Source organism: Aptenodytes patagonicus, chromosome 3 (assembly GCF_965638725.1).
Source record: "Aptenodytes patagonicus chromosome 3, bAptPat1.pri.cur, whole genome shotgun sequence".
Classification (NCBI taxonomy): Eukaryota; Metazoa; Chordata; class Aves; order Sphenisciformes; family Spheniscidae; genus Aptenodytes; species Aptenodytes patagonicus.
In genome coordinates, this window is record NC_134951.1 from 94,183,214 (window position 1) to 94,196,935 (window position 13,722).

Consider the following 13,722-nt stretch of genomic DNA (forward strand, 5'->3'; position numbering starts at 1 on the left):
TTAACCTGAAAAGCTGTTGAACATTTTTCACCACATTTTCCACAACCATAAATTTGTATCTAAATAGTACTACTCCAGGAAAATCCACAAAAAAAAATCACGTGGCTGTTATGGTGAGAAACCTATCTGAATGCTGGCAACCAACAGCTACACATTTATTTCATATATAGCTTCATACTACACGATGGTGGTTTTTTTTTTTTTTTCCCCTCTCCTCCAGGAGATAGATCAGCATATGCTTCCCAAGATAAAAGATCTTGGTTTGTTATCTATGAAAGCCTCTACAAAACTGGAAACCCTTGTGGTCCAAACACTGAAGGATGAACAATCTTCTTGTGTAAACAAAAATTAAGAACCAGAAAAACCTGTGGTATAATCCTATGAGTAATTTGGTATGTGACGTGGGAAAGCTATTGTCCTTAAGTCATTTACCTTTAAACAACCGAATTAACACCACACACAGAAAACCACCACCCACCCAAAGAAGCTATCAAAGACTAATCAGAATTCACATGCGAGGAGAGCCATATGAATTTTATTCATCTCAAATTCACAAATCCATTTAATAGCAACCATAGGAAATAATGAATTGCACAATGATTTTCTGAAGACAACTGAACACAGCTGGACCCAATGCACAACTACCAAAGCTCAGTCTATAAGAATTAAAACATGACTGAGATAATTTGCCTGAAAATTCCTTTTGAAAGCAAAAACCCTTCTTCTGAAGGCACTATTAAGTATATATACGGGCAAGAATTCTCTTTTGCTTAGTCTCCTCAAAACTGATGACCACTAGTGGTAACAGCAGTTTACAGATGACAACGAAGGGACTTGCATTACGAGCAAGTAATAGCAGAAGATATCACAAACAGTAAAAAACAAAAGGCATTCCTTTATCAGGAGGTTGAACTCTTTCTTCTAAACTGTATTACTGACTCCCCAAGAGATCATAAAGAAAACAAACAACAAGGACCCATTTGGATGAACTACTAGAAACACTTCCACGTTTTTTCCTGACTGGGCAAGAAAAACAGGGGCAGGGCAGGGGGGAGACATGGACATACAAGTAAGTATCTATCAAAGACAACTCCAAAGAAGCATGATAAAGTTTCTATTTTAAGTGTGTATCTTTAATCAGTCCAGAACTGATATAGAACAAATGTGTACATTTCTGACAGCTACATATATAGCTGTATGAATGCAATGGGATAAATCAGGATAATGGAATTTTAACAAAGGTAATTCCACTGATGTTCACTTTGCAGAACTAATTGCACTGGCTTTGCTGGGCAAGCCAGGCCTTGCACTACATTCTTCAGCTGGAAACTGGAGCAACGTGCTATAGCTGCATCCTGAGAAATTACAAAAACCAAGGATGTCTAGGATCTTGGGTATGATCAGGACAAAGTTTTCTAGTGATCCAGATACAGATTGGGGTCTTCCACTTAGTAACACCAAATTAAACTATTTCTTCAGTTAAGGAAATAATCTTGATAATAATGTGAAATAAAATTTCTCAAAAATTCATTACATCTTGGACAAGAAAAGCCTGGTGTAAAGTTTCATCAGTTTGTGTGGGGTTGGATTTTTCATTTGTTTCCTTGTTTTTAATGACCTTCTGAATCCAATGAGATAAGAATTAACCGTGACAGTAAACTAGACCATCCCTTCCACAAACCAAGTGACAGAACTGAGGTCTGCAGACTTTCTATATTCTTCCTTTATGTACAGGTGGTTCTAGTTTCGTTGCCGTAGTAGGAGCATCAGGGGACTGAGATACAAAAATCATCACCTATAACTTCTCCTTTCAAGGGCTTGACCTATAATCAGATCTCTGTACCCCTTCTTTTTTTTCTCCTGAGGACAGGATAGGGAGATAGAGAGAGGGATGAAAGGAGGTAATTTAAATTCTTAATTCCTCAAGTTCAGTGCTTAAAACCATTTGTGTGAAGTAGGAGATGCAACCTCTAGAAAAACAAATCAGCTTTCCAGAGACGAAGGTGAAAAACTTTCCTCTCACAGCATAGCCCTGAAGTTAGTTGTATGCATTTCCAATGATCACTAGAATTTCGTAAATAAATTCCCCACACTCAAACTCTCACTTATGTCTAATATGCACTTTCATTATTTTTCTCCTGGAATACCATTGAGGTAATTGAACAAAAAATTATGTACTATATATTTCATGTCCTTTGCCATTAACTTTTTATTCAGAATAATTATTCAAAGATAAAAGGATTCTATAGCTATAAATCCAGCATCTCCCTGTTCCAAAACATCCATACACATTACTAAGGAAGAGAAATTATTCTGTCCAGAAGCAGTTTGTTGGTTTGGGTTTTTTTAAATCTAAATTAATTTGATTTATTAATAGTCTCTTTCAGAGCATGAGCATATATTTTTAATTTTACAAGAGTAAAAAACAGTCTTTATTAATTATCTCTATTCTCACTGCTTCCATTAAGTGGCTTATTTTATCAACACTATCATTTCAGCACTTGCACAAACCACAGTTAAGCTTTTATGCCAGCAATGAACTCATTCATAATAAATTCTTACCAGAATCATAGTTTGGTGGCTTCATATCTCCCTGATTCAATTCTGTGCCATATTTTAATTTGTGATATTTAGCCCTGAAAGAAAAAAGAAAAAAAAAAAAAGAAACTATTAGCACATTTAAAGGTTATCTCAAAACACATAAATGTCACCTGCCTTCACTTGAAGAGCCACTCCTTTCTTCTAGGCTAGGAACAAAACAAATCAAATAATTTCAGCAGGACTTCAGATGTGTAATTTTGCTTAATTATTTCTTCCAAGGTTGACACATAATTGCAAAGTGAATACTGATGAAACACAGGGCTCAGTAGACTGCAGATTTTACAAAATGTTCTTGCTACAGAAAAGGTTCCTTCCCTGTGAACATGGGCTACTCTGTGCTTCCCTCCCCATCCCCCCTTTTTTTTTTAGCCATCACTATGAAATATTTTTACTATCCATGTCAGTTCAAGCAAGCAAACCTTAGTTTTATTCTTCAAAATGCCATGCTTTCCAACAGCACCAGGCCCTCGGTTAGAACTATTCTAAATGAGATTTAGCACTGACAGCAGCCAATCTACACGAGTTTCTCTTAAAGCTGCTATATCTGCCACTTGACCAAGTTCTAAAATGGAGACTTCTCTTCCAAAAATATTTAGCCTACAGAAGGCCTACTGTAATAAACCCCACAAAGCATGCTACAGAATGACAATAAGAGTAGCTAGAAGAAAAAGGGAAATGCTTTTTAATTTTAAAAGCTTCATCCTACAGGGTGTCTATAGGTTTTTAAACACACAAAATAATGCCACAGTAGTACAGCATTACAAATGCACATATAAGTTATTAAAGATTCGTTAGAGTAGTCTTACAACACAGTAACAGAGAAACTGAGGCAAAGAGAGCCTTAGCCAGTTTCACAATCTGCTTCCCCTTCTCTCACACTCACTGTAACTTTGTCTCTATGATTGTTTTCTGCCAAACATGAAAATTTAGACGACTCAAAAAAACCTGATTCCCTAATAAAGTTCTGTAGACTGGGTAGAAAAGAAGCACTCATACTAGTTCCTACCCTGAACAAAAGGTAGGGAAGAATCCAGGCAATGCTGGGCACGCAGCCTGGCAGTAGTGGGACAATCAACTAGCACGCACACACATGCAGCTCCAATGCAAATGTACGGAGCTAGGTGTAAGACAGCAAGATACAGGCTACAAAAGACAAAAAAACCCCAAAACCCACACTCTCATACACCGTGAAAATGGGTTTCATTAGCTCCACTACTCACGAGGGAACTCTTCCACTTAAAATCTGTTTTTAAAACAATTAATGCATGTGACACTTCATAATTGTATGAGGCAAGTCTCACTAAGCTCGAATGACTGCATCAAGAACCACTGTAGATAATGTTTTCAAGTTACCTGCACTTGATTGCTTCTCAGACATCTTCATTACATTACTGTTTTCTTTTACCTTTTTCTATTTCATCAAGAAATCACATCTAACAAAATGGTGCTGAGGGAAACGATGCTTGGTAGTTCTTATGGTTCAGTATCGACAGTAGTAGTTTCCTACTAATCCAGCTGCATTTTAATTATAATAAACATTTAATTCTCGATGAGAAGGGTAAGTGCAGAATAAAGAAATGCCTCTTAGGTGTAGCAACAAAGACAGATGAAGGAACTGACTTCCTCCTCAAGAGCTAGAGCACTACGCTCTAACTCAGCTGACCAGCAACCAGCAAGGAAAGGAAAATGCACTTGAAATGTGCATTGAAATGTATTAACAGCGATAAGCGAAGGATAGACATTTTGGTCAGTACAGAAAAGAATAACCAAGAATAGAACAAAATTAAAGCTGAATGCTCAGTCAAAATATTTATCTTTCCTTTCCCAACTATCTGTTTCCTACATCTCACCAGCAGAGAGATGTTACCCTGGTAAAACAATTGCATTTCATTATTGTTAAACACTGATACTATGTATACTTTCCCCCCCCATCACTAATAAAAAGTAATGACTAATCAAGAACTAAGAAATCCTCTACTCTGTCACTAACCTACCTCACCAACTTTAAATACTACACTTTGTCAAAAACTTCAAGTTTTTATGCAGTGATTCAAATGACCCCAATGTTTAATTCATTTTGATTTGACTTATCAACAGTGAGCAAATATTAATGCTTCACTTTAATCTGGATTAGTGACCTATACTGTGCTCTACTTAATTCCTGCAAATAATTTCAGAGAGCAGTTAGTTTTGTGGCATGAGGCATTTGCTTTCAGCTCATGGGTCTTACATAAAGTTCCATTATCCTCTATGCATTCACTAATTTTCTTATCAAAGTTTTGCTAGTAATTTTCACCCTAAGAACCAAAGTAAAACGTTTGCTAGGTTAACCGAAAGGATCATTCCTTATACATTTCCTATTCCTTAGATCTCTCACCTGTTCTCCAAAATCCATTTTTCAAAAATTCTGCCTGCATTTTTTTAAACTTCTCAGTATATTTATTCCAATCTGTTACATCTGTGTATGCTCATTTTTTAAAGTTTCTTTCCCTCTTAAATCAACAGTAAAATTCTTCTTTCTTCTTATTTTTCCCCCTCGCTAAAGGCAATATAAAATCAGCTCAGCAAAGTGAGATTATTCATCCTATCCACATTCTAAACTATTAGTGGCAGATTTTTTTACCTGGTTCCTCCTCATAATGCAACAGTTTTTAAAGCCTTTGTTATTCTTCTTCACTTCAATAGGATAACCTAGATTACATGGTCTTGTACACCACTGTCCCTTAAATTTATTTTAAGGCCAAGCTGGACTAAGATTTCATCTTTCAGAAGATTTAACTTTATATATCACAGGCAGAGACCAGTAGAAATACAGATACGGCAGAAGAATCATGTCCTAACAAAGACAGGCAATTGAAGAGCTGACAATCCCAAAAAGCAATCCTTATTTTTAATATTGCTGGGAAAGTTAAAAACAAAAAGCCATAGACCTTTGCCTGCACAGAATGACAAAAAACCCAATGTCAAACTCAAACCTGAATTAATTAGAATAAATTAGTATAAATTCAGGTATCTGAGCAAGACACCAGTTAGATGTGAAACGGAAACATGAATTCCATGTCAGAGTACTTGACCCAGTGAACTCACCTTCAGCTATGGTCAGCTTCTAAAGTCCAGAGGAATATTTAAAAAAAAAAAAATCAATATAGATAGCTAACAGTCCATCAAGGAAATATTTTCTACACTTCTTCAGGCAGCAAGTATGAGATTTATTATTAGAAACTTTCTTATGGTACAGTTGAAAATGTCACAGGTATGAAACACAATCAATCTTCTTCTTTCTAAAGCATACTAAGGAAAGGGCTGAACACAACGATTCCAACTCCAAGACTAGAAGGGAGAGTCTTGACCATTCAGTTACACATACTGCAGTCAAAGGCTATGAAACTTCTCACAAAAGAAACTTTAATTCTATACAAATTCTGAATATAGCTTATTCCATTAGCATGTTTATATTTAATCTATTTCTACCATAACAGAATATCTCCTGCCCACCTGTCATGCTTAATTTCTCCGCTTCTTCAGAAATCACATAGTCCAGTTATTAACAGCTTTAAACTGGCCCTCAGCAGTTCACGCTGAACTCTAGTTCACACATCACAGCAGTGAGATACTATTATCACAAAAAAGAGCAAATGTATTTTTTCTGCAAATAAATATAAAGAAAAATCAAAGTTTCTCCAACCTTTATATCATCTGGTCAAAAACAAAGGACAGTGGGTTTGCAGCAGGGGAAGAAGGAGGGAAACAAATCACAAAGATGAGTCTTTATTATCTGAAACTTGTTCAACTTGGACGATTTAACTTCAATTTCTAAAAATTACATCTGAATTATTAACAGTATGCAGAGACTGAAAAATTACTTGAAAATAACTAGCTGAAGGATACAACTTTATAGAAGGTATTTTCCATCTGAAAACTAGCCTTCAAGCTGTTTGGAAGAAAGCTATTTTGGGGCTGTGAAACTATGTTACAGGGTAGATGCCCTCACTCAGATCTAAGTACGAACATTACCACTGCTCTGGCTTTTGCACTTCATTACGCAATTCTCCTTTTTTGATTAGTAGTATTTTCTTTAAACTATGTGTCTTCTATGCAAACAGCGCTTGGAGACATTCAACATGGCTGCCACAACACTTGAACAGCCGCTTAGGAAAATGCTAAAAGCTTTCATCCTTCTAAATTTCCTAAGACAGAGCAGTGAAACTTTTCTGAATGCTTCACACAGAAACAAGTTTGATCCCAATCAAAAAAGGCCACTATTTCTTGGAAATATCTGTCTCCAGACCTGAAGCATCTGATCCAGCTGTGCTGAGGGAGCCTGCCAAAACATCCGTAGAAGATCTGGGAGCCGCCGCCAAACCAAGAGACATAAACAAGAACGACTGCCAGGAACAGCACGGCAAGATATTCTACCCAGGGGAGAAGGCGCCAGCCTTACGCTGATCAGACACACCAGTGCAGAAAACAACATAAAATTAAATCAAGGGTTTCTAGAGACATGGCTCAGGAGTCTAGTTCTTTGGTTAAAATATGTTAGGACAGGAAATGAGCTAGACTAGATAAATTAGGACACGTACTTGAGAGGAACAGTACATTTCAGCTAGTTCCTGAAAATCCAGAGGAAACAACGCAATTTACCGGTGGCGGAGCAAGTATTGATAAAGTAATAAAAAGTAACCCTCAACTGTGAACAGCCTCACACTGCAATCTACTGGATGTTGGCAAAACTACATCAAAACTGCTGTTGAACAAATAATAGTGCTTAACTATTAACTACTTCCTTCTAAGCTCTTTGCTATTTAGTGTATTAAGACTCTTCAGGAGAAATAACTGGGCTTCCTATACACGCAACAAAAAGGTAATCTTACAATTACTAACATAAAGACCGAACATTAAAGTAAATTTGTCAGAAAAACATGATAATCTGTAAGTAAAACTCATTTTCTACCTTACCCACTATAAAATTACATAAGTGCCATGAAATAGAGAACAATGACAATGCTTCCAAAGTTGTTTGTTTACAGTAAACTTTGAAAACATTTGGTTGATAAAAGAAATGCTGAACACCCACTATACAGAACAGCAGCTCATGAAAGCATGTATCTGAGAAAACCAGTGTTGCTCATTTCTTGCTCTCAGTTTCCTGAAAGCATTGCGAACACAGACTACTCTGGGCCACAATTTCATATTCTGTCCCGTTACTCGTAACTTATTTTATCTAGCTAAGAAAGATTTGGTGTGCTGCAAGGCCAGGGCAGAAATGAAGGAACGCAGGAATACTTCCCTGCTCCCTCTCACCCACACCACCCTTCCCCTAACTTGACCAGAAACGCTTTCCTCCTCCCTTGTAGGATCTCATTTTCCAGCTCTGAGATCCCAGTGGAAACAGCCAGCATCCCAACTGACTACTGCCTGACCTGGCCGACAGCTGATTTAGGAAAATGCTGGGAAAGAGAGCAGTGCTTCCAAGCTCAGTATGTTGAGATTCTTTTAAGTATCAAGCAAGAACATTTGCTGGGAGACATTTCCAGCAGAAATACAAGATTGTTTCTTCAGAAACTGGCAAATAATACTGCTCTTTAAAACCACAAACTCATAAATAGCTGTCTCCAGCACACACCATTCACAAGCATCACATCTACTTTAAAAACCATTGCACATCCATATTGAAACTGTCAGACTGGATCGGATCAGCTGACTGTAGTCTACTGACCTGAATAACTGAGCCTAATACCATACACTGCAGAAAAAAATACAAGAAAAGATAAAAGATACCTATGTAATAACTGCTAATAAGAAACCACCGGGTATTTTTTCCTAATCCTGACAATGACTGCTGCATTAGGATTTAAATGTCTTAATTGAGATGGATTTTACTGAATGCAACTGGGGGACACTTTCACTAGCCATATGGAAGTTTGGTTTTTCTTTTTTTTTTTTTAAATCTTACAAAGCTTCTCTGATAGCACACAGAAATGTATTTATATAGTCTGATAATTTTAGATAAATTGCTAATTTATCTGGGTTATGAACATGAAGTCTTAGAGATATCCCTAAGTAATCAGGAATAGCTCCCTCAGTTTTGAAATACAAGAAATCTTACTGAATTTATATACCTTAGAGCATATCTTTAACTGCACAAGAATGTACTCCATTGCTTCTGTCTTCTTTTAAAGTGACTCAAATCTTTATAATCACGCCTCAAATATAAGCCTTTCCACGGCTGTAAGTTGCAATCTCCATTATGCACACATTTGATATTTTTCTGTGCTATTTGGTATAACATCAGTGCCATAACAAGGCCTGGGCAAAAAGGGTATCTACCTTAAGCATTCCTCCGAGAACTTCCCAAAGGGGAAGCAAGTATGCTGGAACCCTGAGGCTACTGCTGGCCAGGAAATTGGCTGCAGCTCCATGTTAACAGATGAACTGGTTGCTATTGGAAAGAGCCAAACTGGATGGTGCAAGGCATGTCTCATGTGCTAAAGCAGCCCATGTAAGATGAGCAAATCTAAATGCAATACAGTGATGTACAACTAATAGCGTCCTTTTTAAATTATCTAGCTGCAATATCCTATTCCTCATTTGCATGTGTATATTTCTAATCTTACTTCTACTAATACAAACTCTTTAAAAGAGGTTTATTTTATTAATATTTTATTAAAGAGAAGTAGGAATTCTCTGATAGGAAAATGGTATGTAAGCAATGATTGTTTTGCAGTAGTACCATAAATACACTCTTTGGTCAAGAATTCTAAAAGACATTTTGCTAATAAAAACAATTTTAAAACTAAACTTGGCCTAAAATAAATCAGTTGAACAGAAAGACTTCTGGAAACATGATAAAAAACCAATTTGTCTGCCTCAAAGATTAGAACAACAGGAAAGTATACGTAAGAATAAAATGGTAAAGTAGACTGGGGACTTCTACTGATATCCCCATGAACAAAGAAACAGACATTTGATTAACTGGTAAACACGAACATTTTTTCAGTCCTCACACAATTAGCCTCCAGAAGATATTCCTATAGAGTCTATCATACTGAAAAGACTAAAAACTTAGCAAGATTAAAAACTAGTAATTATTAGACTGAAGACAGTTATTCAAGATTTCAGCTGTCAGAGATTGCTAAACAAAGCTAGTACTTTGAATAAAAAGAGAATACACTATAATTCTGGGGTATAATCTATACAGTTAGGTGGAATTTTACCAAGGAAAAAGTATTCATCATTGATCAACCGTGGGTTTTATTTGCATATTTTTGGAGCCATACTATGTTAGCTATTGTTTTTACCATAATGTGGACATTTAGACTACTAGGTTTATTTAGTATAATAATATTTGTCAGTTTGAGATCTGAATATATACAGAAGAAGTATTTCTTGTTTTTGTCAAATACAAAGGCAAAAGAAAGTATCTGTCTTCAGAATTTCTTCATCACGTACTCATCACTAAAGCAGCATACCTTTCCTGTTTAAGCGCATATTCCAGCATTTTGATTCTTCGCACCAGATCCTTCTTCAGATTTTCTTGTCCTTTCCTTTCACCTTGAAGAAAGGCAATCTGGGCCTGCAAAAGGAAGTGTTCAGTTTAGAATCTGCTTCCTCAAAACCATTCAGCATAGCTCTTAAGTGTGTCTCCCCCAAGTTATTTTAAAAATTATTATTTGTACAGTTCAAAAGAAATTGGCTTACTGTGTTTCATAAACACTTAGACAAAACACTGCATAGATAAGCCTTCTAAAGTGCATGCTCATTACAGATAAAAAAAAGAGAAGAAATAAAGCAATTTTAGTTTGTTTGACAGGGTTTATTTCCTCTCTTGGCTAAACATTCAATAAAGGATAAGGAATAGATAAAACAAGCGTACAAAAAGCCTTCAGCAGAAAAAAGCTTTTACCAACAATAAGCAGAAGATGATAAAGTATTTCTGCTCACTGACTGAAGTAGTATATAGTTAGTGTACTGTTCTATAGATACATGTTAGATACATGATACTAGTCAAAGAACTGAAGTACAGCATGTTCAGCTAAAAGAAAAATAAAACCCTGTTTGTAATACAGTGCCAAGTGTTAATTATAATACTTACTAAAATAGGTTAAAGAAAGCTCTCCAGAAATACTGCAATTAAGAGAAAGAAAAAATGGAAAACAGGGAAAGTATTTTGGTGAGGGAGACGAGGAGATAAATGGTATAGAAGTAAATAAAAGTCAAGTGGAAAACAGACACCTAACCTTTATCGACTTCCAGCAGAGAATAAGTATTTAGCTGCCTGTGAAAAATCTCCTTTAAACAGAAAATGATGATATATGATACTCATTCCTAATCATAAAGGCAGAACTACCTGCTTTTGTATTTCATGCTCAAATCAAGCCCCTTATAAGAGGCAGGTTCTTGTGCTCTCTCAACTCATTAATACACTTGTAGACAAAAATACCTACGGGCAGTCACCACTTCATGCCTTGACCTCACCCGCATTGCAAGCCACCTGCCATTTCAGGAGCAGAAGCTTTCTGCCACCTTTGCAGGTAAGTCTCCAAGTATCCCATCTGTCTCTTGAGAAGCACAAACAGGATAAAAGGCAACCGGTCCAGACCATCAGCTGTTGAATGTGAAGACCAGTAAGCCTTTCATTTATATAAATATCCACTGCAGTTCTATAAGCAGCATTTTCTGTAGGTAGTGCAGTCTGTACCAATCTCTAGGGAAAGCTTGGGAGAAATGAGCAGGAGTATCTTGTCCTCACCTGCCACAACCTTGCAAGCAGTTCCCAGGTATTTTAGTTAATGGAGACAGACACTTCTAAAGAATAACTTATCTGACTTCAGATTTTTACCCCAAGGTGAGAAAGTGTCTGTAAATGCCATTTTCTCTCCACCAACTATGAAGGGAATGCACACAACAAACTCAGTTGAATTTTGGAGATCAGGCAACATGAATCTCACTCCAAAAGGCCATTTGCTGGTGGCCAGCTATAGCAGCTGTTCTAAAATATGACACCAGCTGACATAATTTCATTGCCCAAGTACAGTCAGTAAACAGCTTGACAGACACCTGAAGAATCCTTAACGACCAGTCACCAACTAGAGCAGACAGTTTATGATGAGTGAAAAACACTGGCTGCTCTCTAATGAAGTCGGTCTTCACCTTCAATGGGGGAAATGCATTTGACTGCCAAAAAAACCTCAGCTGAATCAGAAGAAAGGCCTTTGTCACTCTGGCATCAAGCTTCTCCTCACTTAACACTCAAACAGGGATGAACAAAAAACTACAACTGAATTCTAACATTCATTTTATGCTCAGGTTTAGGGAAAGGCACAGAAGAAAGAAATGCTGGCGCTGGAGTCAGCATTTCCTACCCTGAAGTATGTAACTGTGCAAGAAGCATGTCAACTCAACAAGGTCACCATCCCTTGCAGTAACAAGAGGAACACCTCAAGCACATACAACTTAGTTTGCAGGAACTGTACAGACACCCAGATTATAATGCATATCATTGTGACAGTGATTTCTCTCTCCCTGCCTCTCAACAGGCCCAGCGGAAATAAACAAGTGCCCTTCTAGCCAAAAAGTGAGAGAACATCTAAGCACACTATTAAAAATAGTAGAACATGATGTAAATATGCATTTGGCTGGAATGAAAAAGATCATCCAATGCCATCAGGACACAAGCTGAAGTGATCTATGATGTGACCTGCTGTCTGCAAGCAATTTCTAGCTAAGAACAAACTGACTGAACAGGCTGGAATGAAGCATTTTTACCCGGCAGGTTGGCAAAGGACAGCCAGTAATGGCCTGGCTCACGCACTGCTCTACTACAAGGGTCAAACCAGCATTACCATGCTAACAATTGAGGTTGAAGTCATCTTCCACTGGTAGCAGCCTAAACAAAAAAAAAAAGCAACTTCTCAGTAGTTTTGACAGCTTACTTCTGTAGGAAAGAGAGACATAAAAGGATTTGATTAGAAATATCATACGATACCTCCTTCATGTGAAAATAAGTATAGTCATGCTTCCAATACAGGGCAGGCCTGGCCCCGTGACTTGTCTGACTAACCATTTGAGAACCAAGATTCGAAACTGTTACCAGAAGCTTCTTAAGCATGTAAAATAATGTAAATGTTCCTAACTCTACCTCTGGAGGTGAAGGATCTATGTCTTATGATTATTCAACATGAAGGAAAAGGACTGTGCTCTACCTCCTCAGGGCCACTGGCAGGCTGTATGTATTATACACACATTGCACCAGAAAAAATAGTAATTGATTCTTTGGACATCTTTTATGGTCAGTGGTATGCCAATGCTCTTACTGATGTTTTGTAACTTCTCTTTTTCCTGGACTTCCAAGAAGTCCTTGTGTTTATTACTCAAAAAGTATGCAGCAACAATAGAGTGGAATTCATGGCCCAAGAGCCGTCTCTTCAGCCCTACACAAGCTTATTGCCAGAATCTTTCAAGATTACTATACTTCACAGGTTGGTAGTTTTATTGGCAGACTAAGAAACAGACTGGGCACCAGAGGGCTTGAGAATAATTTTGCTCTCTCCTCGGAGGCTGCGCAGTTTCTAGCATAGTTTGTTCATGTTTTTCTTCTGAGTAGCATCCTTATGTCCAATACTCATTATTTTTGAGAAATTCTGGCTCTGAAAATGAGAATGCTTACATTTGGTCATTTTCATAATATACAAAAAGTAAGGAGAATATTCCCCCTCTTTCCCACAGGATGTTAGCAACCCTTATTCCTCATTTATGTAAGTACTGGATAATTACAATTAAGTCAGCCTCGGTGGACAACAATACATCAGTTATATATGTAAGCTCAAATTTTATTTAAGAAATTCTTAATGATAATATTCAGGTTTATTTGTAATGCACATAAGGACAGCATCAAAATAATAACTGAAATTTTATACTGACAATAATACTGTAGCAGTCCGTATGTCGTAAGCAGACTTCATTCTTTATAATGCTTGGCAATTAACTGAAAATACGCCAAGGAACCTAAATGTTCATAACATAAATGAAACACTTTGTAGTATAAATGAAAACTAAATAAATGAATACACCAAGTTTAAATATCTAAAATGACAAATGATGAGATCTAGCAGTATTTTCTCA

General features: G+C 36.9%; 1 protein-coding gene across 2 annotated transcripts in view; it reads right to left on the reverse strand.

Annotated features, from left to right (window-relative positions):
- STRN (striatin) overlaps positions 1–13,722 on the reverse strand; it is a 73,934-nt gene that overhangs the window by 50,138 nt on the left and 10,074 nt on the right. For both annotated transcript variants that reach the window (XM_076334252.1, XM_076334251.1), the window contains exons 2-3: positions 10,071–10,174; positions 2,563–2,636 (exon numbers count right to left, since the gene is read on the reverse strand). In XM_076334252.1, coding sequence (XP_076190367.1) covers positions 2,563–2,636; positions 10,071–10,174 — 178 coding nt within the window. The remainder of the gene's footprint in view (positions 1–2,562; positions 2,637–10,070; positions 10,175–13,722) is intronic.